Consider the following 13,092-nt stretch of genomic DNA (forward strand, 5'->3'; position numbering starts at 1 on the left):
CAAAACACAAATTTTCCAGGCCTCATTTTCTCCATGAGAAAAAAAGGGTAGATGATCGCTAGCATTCATTTCAGTTCTAACTTTCCACTGATTAACTTAAAAGACCAATTTTCTACTGCGACCCATCACTCAAGTTCAATCAAGAAAGTCAGCTAACAGGTACACTCAAGATTAACCTGAATTTCTATGACAAAGACACCAACACACTGCCTTAGTGTCAACTAACACAGGGTCCCATCCAACTAACATAAATAGACCTCCTGCTTCTAACTTTGCATTAAACCAACCTTAGAAATGTCTTTTAAAAATATACTAACTTCTCATCTCATCTTCAGATATTTTTACATTTTAGCAATTACAAACCAACTCTTAATAGGATGGCAATCAACATCTGTGGCTTAAAAAATATATGCTGGGGCTTCCCTGGTGGCGCAGTGGTTGAGAGTCCACCTGCCGATGCAGGGGACACGGGTTCGTGCCCCGGTCCGGGAGGATCCCACATGCCGCGGAGCGGCTGGGCCCGTGAGCCACGGCCACTGAGCCTGCGCGTCCGGAGCCTGTGCTCCGCAACGGGAGAGGCCACAACAATGAGAGGCCCGCGTACCACAAAGAAAAAACAACCAAAAAAAACATACATGCATTAGAATAATAATGGATTAGGTATCTTTTTTAACTGACCAGAGTCTGATTTCTTTAGGCACAGCTCAATTTCTTTTAGGCTGTGGGCCCAGAGTATTTTCAAGGGACTATATAAAATACTACTTACGGGATCCAAATTTAATACTTCATAAGGATTGTATTCTTGATATTCTCGGTCTGTTTTGGAAACTTTGTATGTAAGGAATAATAACAATGCCCATCCTGCAAGCAGAACTATTTTCCTGTTTAGAAAAAAGATAAGTGAAGTATAAATAAATACAACTATATGGTTTTCCTTTAAGATTCTAAACACACTATGGCAAGGCATAAAACGATCTTAAGTAGTCTCATGTCACTGTGCTATTGACTCAAATTCTATAACCACTGGATTGTAAGACACAATAAGGACTGCATCTTTTTTCACCTTTGAATTCTCTAGAACCTAGCAGTGCCTGGCATATAATATTCTCTCAGTTACTATTTGCAGAATTTTAAGTAAGAAGTTAATGTACTCATTAACTTATTGGACCCATTCCATTAGATCAAAATATATTAATACTTAGTATTCAGTTAACCATTTAATGTAAAAAAGAATTGCTCTTGACCTTGTAATTACACTTTTAGTAAGATAAACTATGAAAAATAATGGGTCAATTGTGCAAAGATGAATAAGTAGCCTTGTTTATAACAGTAAAAATTTGGAAACAACCTTAAATGTCCATTTATAAGGAACTAATTAAATAAACCATTTATAGGAGACTAATTAAATAAACCAAGATATAGCCACACAATAGAACATTTTTAGCTAACAGATATAGAAAGACGTGCATAACAGGTTAAAAAAAGATATAAAAGAACATATAGTTTGAAAAAAAACTAATTTCTTTTCTCCTCAATATGTTCTATTTAGTAAAAATATTTAAAAGATTGATATTATCAGTGTTGGAGAGGCTAAGGTAAAAAGGAACTCTCATACATTCTACACTCTAAAGGAATATCTGGCAATAAGGTTATCAAAAGCCCTAAAGAAGTATATACCTTTTTAACTATCATCTATTCCACTTCAAGAAATTTAGAAGGAAATAAACTAAAATTAAGTTTATAAAGTATAAAAAGGTGGTTACAGGTATAATTCATAGCTGAAAACATACACACATAAATGTCCATCAATACAGTACTGAAAAGATAAATAACAGTACATCCATAGAGAGATACTATCTAGACACTAAAAATATTTGCTGTGGAAGATTATCTACCTTGTACTGTTAAATTAGAAAAACAGCTTTCAAAGCTGTATGTATAATATAATCCTATTCTTTGTAAATAAAAGTTTATTATAAGTAAAAATATAGAAGGTAAATCATCTTTTTTTTTAACATCTTTATTGGAGTATAATTGCTTTACAATGGTGTGTTAGTTTCTGCTTTATAACAAAGTGAATCAGTTATACATATACATATGTTCCCATACCTCTTCCCTCTTGCGTCTCCCTCCCTCCCACCCTCCCTATCCCACCCCTCTAGGTGGTCACAAAGCACCGAGCTGGAGTTGATCTCCCTGTGCTATGTGGCTGCTTCCCACTAGCTATCTATTTTACATTTGGTAGTGTATATATGTCCATGCCACTCTCTCGCTTTGTCACAGCTTATCCTTCCCCCTCCCCATATCCTCAAGTCCATTCTCTAGTAGGTCTGTGTCTTTATTCCTGTCTTACCCCTAGGTTCTTCGTGACATTTTTTTTTCTTAAATTCCATATATATGTGTTAGCATACGGTATTTGTCTTTCTCTTTCTGACTTACTTCACTCTGTATGACAGACTCTAGGTCCATCCACATCCACCTCATTACAAATAGCTCAATTTCGTTTCTTTTTATGGCTGAGTAATATTCCATTGTATATATGTGCCACATCTTCTTTATCCATTCATCCCATGATGGACACTTAGGTTGTTTCCGTCTCCGGGCTATTGTAAATAGAGCCGCAATGAACATTTTGGTACATGACTCTTTTTGAATTATGGTTTTCTCAGGGTGTATGCCCAGTAGTGGGATTGCTGGGTCATATGGTAGTTATTTGTAGTTTTTTAAGGAACCTCCATACTGTTCTCCATAGTGGCTGCACCAATTCACATTGCCACCAGCAGTGCAAGAGTGTTCCCTTTTCTCCACACCCTCTCCAGCATTTGTTTCTAGATTTTTTGACGATGGCCATTCTGACTGGTGTGAGATGATATCTCGTTGTAGTTTTGATTTGCATTTCTCTAATGATTAATGATGTTGAGCATTCTTACATGTGTTTGTTGGCAGTCTGTATATCTTCTTTGGAGAAATGTCTATTTAGGTCTTCTGCCCATTTTTGGATTGGGTTGTTTTTTTGTTATTGAGCTGCATGAGCTGCTTATAAATTTTGGAGATTAATCCTTTGTCAGTTGCTTCATTTGCAAATATTTTCTCCCATTCTGAGGGTTGTCTTTTGGTCTTGTTTATGGTTTCCTTTGCTGTGCAAAAGCTTTACAGTTTCATTAGGTCCCATTTGTTTATTTTTGTTTTTATTTCCATTTCTCTAGGAGGTGGGTCAAAAAGGATCTTGCTGTGATTTATGTCATAGAGTGTTCTGCCTATGTTTTCCTCTAACAGTTTGATAGTTTCTGGCCTTACATTTAGGTCTTTAATCCATTTTGAGCTTATTTTTGTGTATGGTGTTAGGGAGTTATCTAATAAGGTAAATCATCTTAATGGTGGTTACCTTTAATGATGAGATTGAATAATTTTTTTATACCTTTTGTATCACAATTTGTTACATTAGGTAGGAACTGTTAAACAAAGACATAAATGAATCATAGGAGACCTAATCAAACAAAACTGAAGTGACCTATTTTCAAATACAGAAAGAAAACATTCCGTGTGTTTAAGCTCTCTTGATAGGAACCTAGCTTAAATGTGTTTATTTGGAGTTTCCAGGATCCATTTCCAACCTACCTCCTTACTTTTATCACCCTAGTATTTCAAACAAAATAAATCCCCATATCCCACAGTCCCCTAAGCTTTTCCCACCATTATGCTTTTGCTCTCTTGGGTCTTTCAACCTAGAATTCCCATTCCCCATTGCTGCGTATCCAAACTATATTCATCCTTCAAGACTCAACTCAAATTATGTATCCTCCAAGAAGCAATCCTTAACCCTTGTTAAGATGATCAATGGGGAGATCATGGTTACAGTCACAAAGAAGCACAAACCATGACCTTCCTCCTCTGGCTAGTTGCAAACTCCTTGAGCACATGGACAGGATCCTATTCAGTTCTGACTAACCTCAGAGTAACAAACAGAGATGGCACTCAGATGCAAATTTCTTTCTATCTGACCAAATTAATGCTCTAAACCTTATTAAGGGCATAATACTACAAGCTGCTTTCCATACTATCTGTATGCCCAAAGACGAAGAGGGAGGCCTACCTGGAATACTCCCACTTTTACCTGGCTATCTAGGGAGAGGTAGTTAAGAACATAGGCTCTGGAGCAAAAACTACCTGAAGTCAAATCCCAACTTTACCACTTATTAACTTAGAGATCTTGGCAAGCTGCTTAGCCTTTTACAATTCAACTTCCAACTTTTAGGGTGGGTCTGAGAATTAACTAAGATTAGGTATGTAAAGCCCCTAAAAGGTGCCTCACAGATAGTAAACAACCAATTTATGGTAGCTATTTGCTGTTATTAGTAACTCTAACCCAAGTCTCAGCTTTCAACTAGGACCTCACTTACAAGGAAATCTTCTCTATCTCATGCCAGTTAAGAGCCCTCCCTCTGTTCTTTCATGGCACACCCTCCCCGCCCCTTACAACCCTTATTAAATTCTATTATCATCACTTGTTTACTTGTTAGTATTTGTTACTCAGGTATATCAGCGCCTAGTATAATACCTGACACATACATAGCACACAATAACTACTTATTTTATGAATAATGAAAATAATTTAAAACAGTAACTTTTGACTCAAACCCAAAGTTTGCTAATACCCTCAATATGCTAAAGAACACTTGAAAATATATTTTATTTCCACACAAACTTAGTAACTCCACATTTTGTTTTGTGAACTTCCCCAAAAGGCTACAAAGCTCAAAAAACAATGATAAAAGTAAAATTGAAAACCACTAAAGTAAAATTTTAAAGCAAACAAGGGTAGAAGAGAAAGGGAACAAAACACCTAGAACACACTACACCCTGTGTTAGATGCTCTTCATGTAGCATCTAGCTCTCTGAGCCAAAGAATAAAGGGAAGAGAGAAGAGGTTAATGACAGAATCCCCAGGCTGATGAAAACTACCACAACCAATAAAACCACGCTCTAATTTCCTGAGAGCCATACCAAAGGTAGAAACATAAGAGATTACATCATACTGTGCCCAATTTTTTAAAAACATGTTTGGTTTCTCTTAAAAGACAAACATTTTCCCTACATACGGCTTCAGTAATTAAGTTGAGGTCTTGTGTTTTTTCTTTTAAGCAACTTCCAGAAATTAGAGTATTACACAATGACTACTTAATTTTGAAAGAATGCTTCAAGGTTAAGTAGCAAAAAGGTTTTGATGGTTCCTGGCCTTATCTAAAATTTTACCAGTATTATTTAATTCTTCCTTATTTAAACATGCATTAATCTGTACTTCTATTTAAGTAAATCTCTTTACTAATTATTAAAGAGAACATCACAAAGTTGGGTTTTTTTCTTGAAAACTGAGGTTCAGATACCCACAATGTGTTAACCAAGGCCCAAAACAGAAGAGACTGGAAAGCCAAAAATATCTGCCTGCTGCCTCATAAAAGTTTAATTTAAAACGAGAAGCAAGGACTTCCCTGGTGGCGCAGTGGTTAAGAATCCACCTGCCAATGCACAGCACATGGGTTCGAGCCCTGGTCCGGGAAGATCCACATGCCACGGAGCAACTAAGCCCATGCGCCACAACCACTGAGCCTGTGCTCTAGAGCCCGTGACCCACAACTACTGTGCCCACGGGCCACAACTACTAAAGCCCGCGTGCCTAGAGCCCATGCTCCGCAACAAGAGAAGCCACTGAATGAGAAGCCCACGCACCGCAACGACAAGTAGCCCACACACCACAATGACAAGTAGCCCCTGCTTGCCGCAACTAGAGAAAAGCCCGCGTGAGCAATGATGACCTAATGCAGCCAAAATAAATAAATTAAAAAAACAAAACAAAAAATGAGAATAGCAAGGAATACATAGTGAACATGAAACTACTCTTGTAAACACTAATTTTGCCTTTTAGTTTCACACCATTGAAGAACTCTTAACACCAAAGCTAAGATTTCCCTCCCTCTACAAAAGAACTAATCCAGGCACATATGTTGAAAACTATCATCATCATTTAAACCAATTTTTCTTTCTTTTTTTTTTTTTTTTTTTGCGGTACGCGGGCCTCTCACTGTTGTGGCCTCTTCCCGTTGCGGAGCACAGGCTCCAGACGCGCAGGCTCAGCGGCCATGGCTCACGGGCCCAGCCACTCCACGGTATGTGGGACCTTCCCGGACTGGGGCACGATCCCGTGTCCCCTGCATCGGCAGGCGGACTCTCAACCACTGCGCCACCAAGGAAGCCCTAAACCAATTTTTAAAAATAACTGGATCCACTTTTACTAATATCCTCTGCTAGGTCTTGCCCTCCTATCTACTGGATAGATATATGTAGGTAATTCACAGGATATAGTCCTCCAATAATGGCAGCTCTTTCACTTCCCCTCAGTTTCATCTGTTACCTGTAAATTGATGACTTAGGGTGAAGGTCCAAAGCCCAGGCTAACCAGCATACCCGACAGCCTCAAAAAATCAAAGACACCTACTCAAACATGCTAATGGCCTATTTAAGCAGATGGCCCTGCAAAAATAAAGGGTAACTAGGTTCCTACTCCACCACCTCTTGCTGCAGGAACTTGGTCAAGTTACCTCATCTTCTTAGTCTCAGTTTCCTCATCTGAGAAAAAGCAAAAATATCTACCTTAAAGTTAACATAAAACTAATGAGATAAAATATAAAATCCTAGCACAGCCCCTGGCACACAGTATGTTCTCAAAAACTTCAATCACCATGAAATGCAAACTTGACCCTGTCACCTCCATGCTTTCGATAACCTTTTAAAGATTCCTCCATAGTCTTTAAGACAAAATTCAAATCCTGACACAAGATATACAAGATCTTCCTTCAAGATTTGACTTCTCTTTCTCCCCTCCTCCCCCAAGTCAGAAGTACACTCTCTCTCTTTTGAACTTCTAAACCATTCTCTGTTCAGACTGTTCTCAAATTTACTAATCACATCTTACCCCTACTAAGGTTACAATTTCTTTACAAACACATGTTTTTATTCATCATTATACCCCTATTTTATATGATACCTAGCAAAGAGTAAGCACTAAGTATGTTTTTTACTGAAATCAATTACTTACTTTACTGTAGGAATAATATTTGGCTGAGGTTTTAATAACCGTAAACGATACCACATACATCTTCCATATACTTTTCTGATATTCTTTAATCGATTTTGCTCTGTCAAAAGAAAGAAAAATAAGGTGATAAGTTCAACGATTTCCACAGTGAAGGCAAAACCAGAGTTAAAACCATACTAACCTTCATTATCATGCTAATATTATATTGGAACAAAGTACTCTCTACTTAAACTTTTAAGAAAAATTCACAAGATAAGCTAAATTTTCTACCACTTAGAACAAATGATCTATCTGGAAAATTTTATTCAACTACCAGGCAATCATTTTTCATGTGAGACTTAACTTCTAACTGAAAAAATTAAAAACTGACTTGAACCCGAAATATTTAGTTATATAATCAGTAATATCTGAGAATTTCTCTCCTCCTTTCCCTTCTGCTATAAAAGTAACAAAAAGTGCAAAATAGTTGGAACGTGCACTTTATTAAGGAAGCCAAGCAGAAATGATAGTCTTCAAATATGAAAATAATTATGTTAAATGAGAAAAGTCACCCAAACCCTTAAGAAGTTAAAATAGGTTTATATAAGAGTTATAACAAAAGGTATTATTTTAGTCCCCAGGGAAAAGTCTGCAATTCAATTAAAAAGGAATTAAACCAAAGCCAACATATCATATACTGTTTTACTAAGCTCACTACAATCACTTGGTTTGAATAACTCTCCCAAGTTTAAAAAAAAATTAGGTAAGTTTTAAAATAAAAATCTACCTTTTCATGAAGATGGCATATAGAAAGCAAAGAAAGAAGCCCATGCCACTCCAAAGCCAAAGACAAAAACAAAAGCTTGGAAGGCCAAGAAGGCAGTGCTAAAAAGCATCCATATCCACACACACACAAAAAGAAGACTGCATGTTACCCACTTTCTGGGTGGCTCAAGACACCCCGAAGGCAGCCCGTTTATCCTTGGAAGAGCGACAAGCTTAACCACTATGTCATCATTAAGTTCCCCTTGAGCAGGGAGTTGGTCATGAAGAAGACAGAAGACAGCAATACACCTGGGTTCATTATGAATGTCAAAGCCAACAAGCACCAGATCAAACTGTCTATGAAGAAGCTCTACAACATTGACATGGCCAAGGTCAACACCCTGATCAGGGCTGATGGAGAGAAGAAGGTATGTTCGACTGGCTACTGACTATGATGCTTTGGATGTTGCCAACAAAACTGAGATCATCTCAACTGAGTCCAGCTGCTTAATACTAAATAAAAATTTTTTCACAATATTAAAAAACTACAAAACCAAGTCCTTAAATGAGATCTCAGGTAAGTAAAAGAACTTTGCATATAATAGAATGTTCCAAAGCTGCCATATAAGAAGCCCACCAACCCTGTTATCACCATGCTTCCAGGAAAGAATCCACATGAGAGAGCTATGTGGCAGGAGGTATCAGAAACAGGTGTGGTGAAGAAGGATCCATGTAGGGGGAGGGGTGGTGGCAGAAAAGGAGACTGGTAATATGCAGGGAGAATTATCAAGTAAGTTAATATATTAAGGATAACTGCAGTCAGTTTTTCACTGTCAGAGAAGGGAGTTACATATGTGAAAAATTAGAAAACATGAAGTAACTCTGTGGTATTAGAGTGGAACTGAAGATATGAGTAAGAACTAGTTAATATCTTTTAATCTAGAAATATAGATGTAGATCTATACACATACATACACATTCTCTAACTCTATTAAGTGAGCCTAGGAACAATGACATCTCAATAGCAGTGAGCACACCTAGCACCCAGATCTTGATTTCTAAATAGCATTCTCTGCTAATGGGAACCAGAGATCCAAGTATCTTCCCACAAAATATTACAAAAGGGAAAGAATGATTTTACAGTGGGGAAGTGTGATAGGCTGAATAATTGCCCCCTGTCAAGATGTCCACCACATCCTAAAACCCAGAACCAGTGAATATATTATCTTACATGGCAAAAGGGACTTCACAGATGTGACTAAATTAAAGATTTGAGATGGGAAGATTATCCTATATTATCTGGGTGATCCCAATATAATCACAGGGGTCCTTATAAGGAAGCAGGAGGGTCAAAGAGAAGATGATGTAACAATGCAAGCAGAGGTTGGAGTGATGTTCTTTGAAGATGGAAGGAGAGGTCACAAATCAAAGAATACAGGCTGTCTCCAGAAGCTGGAAAAGGCAAGGATTCTATTCTAAACCCTGCAGAAAGAACCTGCCCTGCCAACACAATCACTAGCCCAGTAAAACCACCCTTGGAAGTCTGGCCTCCAAAACTATAAATTTGTGTAATATTAAGCCACTAAGGTTGTGGTTTGTTACAGCAATGATAGGAAACTAATACAAAAAATCTGGTGGACAACATTTTCAGGTGATCGGTGAACATCACCAGCAATGAGACAAAATGCAATCATATACCATCTAACAGAATGCAATGAGAAGAACACAGAATCAGTTTTGTGAAATTCTTCTCTAAGATACATAACCTGAATCTAATAATGAGAAAATACCAGACAACCAAAATTCAGGTCCATTCTACAAAATAATTGGCCTATGATCTTTAAAGTCAAGGAAAAACTAAAGAACTGTTCCAGACTGAAGGAGACTAAAGAAACATGTCAACTGAATGTGATGATGTGTGATTCTGAAATGGATCATATGCCATAAAGGACATCATTGAGACAAGTGACAAAACTTGAATAGGTCTGAAAATGAAATGGTAGTAATGTAAATTTTCTGATTTTCACAGTTAAATTATGGACACTTTTGAAAACACCACGGGTGATTTTTTAATCTGGATTTCATTAAATTAAGTCTCCCATTTTAAGTATGAAACCAAGGAAACATGTTATAAGAACATGCTGAAGTCTCTATTAACCACATGGCTTGATCTATTCAAAGGAATAATATTCTCCCAACGTTTCTGTCCAAGAGAAAGTACACATGGTTTTCAGCCCCCAAAGTCTTGCACGACGTATACACGCACCTTGTATGCCTCACTCTTCCAATCCAAAATTTATATCTTAACCTTTTAGCAGAATATTTAAATAATCAGTAAGTACTATGGGGTATAGTTTACACAGTAACACAGTAATATCCAGCACCACTCAATATTCATAGTACACATTCCAAAATTCTATACTAATGACCTCAAGTCAAAGTAACTATCAAAAGTAAAGTCCTTTGGGCTTCCCTGGTGGCGCAGCGGTTGAGAGTCCGCCTGCCGATGCGGGGGACACGAGTTCGTGCCCCAGTCCGGGAAGATCCCACATGCCGTGGAGTGGCTGGGCCCGTGAGTCATGGCCGCTGAGCCTGCACTTCTGGAGCCTGTACTCCGCAACGGGAGAGGCCACAACAGTGAGAGGCCCGTGTACCACACAAAAAAAAAAGTAAAGTCCCTCCACAAGGAGGGATGGATTGGGACTTTGGGAACAGCAGATACAAACTATTATATATAGAATAAACAACAAGGTCCTGTTGTGTAGCACAGGGCACTATATTTAATATCCTGTAATAAACCATAATGGAAAAGAAGAAAAAAGTAAAGTACTTTGAGAGTTTTTTAAAGGCACTTAGAATAAAAAGAAATTCATTTATCAACTTCTAGTTTATAGAATTACTAGTTTCATGGCCAGCAAAAATTACCTAAGTAATGTCATTAACTTATAATACAGTTTTTAAAGAAATTATTCACATTTATAGAAAAGGGAAATTACAAGGTCATAAAACAATTCTGTGATTTAAAAAAAAATAACAACATATCATGATTGCTCTCAGCAATCATGAAGTTTGTATGTCCACGGGAGTAGTCCAGGCTTGGGGGCAGGTTATTATGGTTGTGCTTCACAAGCTATACAGTGCCTTTGCTAAAACAGTCATATCCACCTGTAATGCAGAATGATCTGTCAGTCTGTAATATAACTGAGTGAACCCCCCTTAGCACCATATTCCTAGAACCTAAAGAGCTGAAAGAATGTTAGCCAGATCCGGTCTTCAAACCTGTGTGCCTGCTTACTACAAAAGAATTTTTTAAAAATCATGTACCCTCGGGCTTCCCTGGTGGCACAGTGGTTGAGAGTCTGCCTGCCGATGCAGGGGACACGGGTTCGTGCCCCGGTCCAGGAAGATCCCACATGCCGCAGAGTGGCTAGGCCCGTGAGCCATTGCCGCTGAGTCTGCGCCGTCCGGAGCCTGTGCTCCGCAACGGGAGAGGCCACAACAGTGAGAGGCCCGCATACCGCAAAAAAAAAAAAAAAAAAAAAAATCATCTACCCTCTTGTAGAGTTCTAATTTGACATCTAAAATTTTCATCGTAAGTTTGAAGAGTTGCAAAAGATGTTGTTTCTGACATAAGTTGATATTTTAAAATAAAATAGTTTCATTGCTTTTAAATGTACCAATGAAATCTAAAAATCATAATGGCAATTTCATATCCACCATCATCCATTTACAGAAATTTATGAACAAGCTCTTCATTCTACTTCCCCCACATAATTTTATCCTAATGTAATATATTTTTATCCTGGTAAGTCATTTCTTATAATACTGACACATACTTCTTCAAGTTAATTTGTTTTATTCCCTGTGACTATTTTTCCCAAATTTTTATATTGAAAATTTTCAAGCCTTCAGAAAAGTTTAAAGAATATTACAATGAACAATACCCTTCACCTAAACCCACCAACTATTAACATTCTGCAACTCTTGGCTTTATCTCTAGTTCCTTCTTTCCCTCCCTCTCCCCTTTTTTTAGAATAAGTTGCAGACATCAAGACACTTCACTTCCAAATGCTTTGGCACGCATGACCAAAGAACATCAGTAATTTCACCACAGTGAAGTTTAACACATCCATAAGGTTTTTTATGTGCTAAAATTTCTGCTGCTACTTTTATCCGTATGTGTGTGTGTGTTATCAAGGCAACATAAATATTACAAATTGATAAACTACTAAAATAAGAGTAAAATATCCGTTACGCTTTCACTTATAAGAAACTTGTAAATATCCCATATGTTCAAAGAGTTGAAACTCTAAACACTGAAACTTAGTTTTAAAAATAAAAAGTACACTGTTGTCAATAATGGCACAATGTTAGGTAAAATAGCTTTATCTTTTACTTTAAGTATGTTTTTTCAAAACTTGGAAGTTGCAGATTATCTTCAGTTATTCAATTTATAGAAAAAACGTGCTCCATAACCTAACTGACAAAGGCAGTCCTCACTGTTAAACCAATCAGGCAAACCAAACTTGGTCCAAAAAGTCTGACTTCATTTTTCAGTTCAAATAAATATATCAATATATTTTGAGGATTATAAAAATCACTGAGAAATAAATTTTAGAATATATCTTGCAAAATAGATTACTAAAATTAATAAAGCTAAATGATATAGAGATAACATAATTTACTTAAAAGAAAAAAATGTACCACACTTCTTTCTAAAATTCAGTGACTCCTAAAAACTATTCCTAAATCCCTTAAGGGGTCCAAGAAAATAGTACCAAGAATCAAAAGGTTATATTCAATACCCCAAAAAGTCTAGAAGACATTATATATCAGTTTTCTAGCTACCCAAAGTCTCTCTGCAGCTAGTTGAGAATATATTATTACCTCAATGTGATGACCCTGGCTCACTCGTTGTTGGGACAATTTCGTTCTTTTATTTAAAAAAACAGGAAAACACGTTTCACTGTAATAGTGCAGTTTGGTTCCTAGAATACTTCAAAATAGAAAAGGCATGAAAATGATCATTTGGAAATGAAAAACTGAGAATTCAGTGCTCCAGACCTCCAAAACTATCGCTTACCTAGTCACCCTAATCTCAAAACAGACTAAGAGAAACTAAAGCTTCTGTTATGCTCTTAACCTGAATCTGAATAGTTAGCCATAGTGTGTCATTCTCAAGGCCAGGTCAGAACTGTTTGGATTTGGGATAGATAAGACATTTAACGCTACTCACCATCACTACCACCCAGTGC

At 37.2% G+C, this 13,092-nt stretch overlaps 1 protein-coding gene across 1 annotated transcript in view; it reads right to left on the bottom strand.

The window, feature by feature from the left end:
• Positions 1-13,092, bottom strand: part of SEC63 (SEC63 homolog, protein translocation regulator) — a 71,338-nt gene that overhangs the window by 42,915 nt on the left and 15,331 nt on the right. The window contains exons 2-3 of the mRNA XM_079939404.1: positions 7,094-7,193; positions 767-881 (exon numbers count right to left, since the gene is read on the bottom strand). Coding sequence (XP_079795530.1) covers positions 767-881; positions 7,094-7,193 — 215 coding nt within the window. The remainder of the gene's footprint in view (positions 1-766; positions 882-7,093; positions 7,194-13,092) is intronic.

This window comes from Stenella coeruleoalba (genome assembly GCF_951394435.1).
Source record: "Stenella coeruleoalba genome assembly, chromosome: 12".
Classification (NCBI taxonomy): Eukaryota; Metazoa; Chordata; class Mammalia; order Artiodactyla; family Delphinidae; genus Stenella; species Stenella coeruleoalba.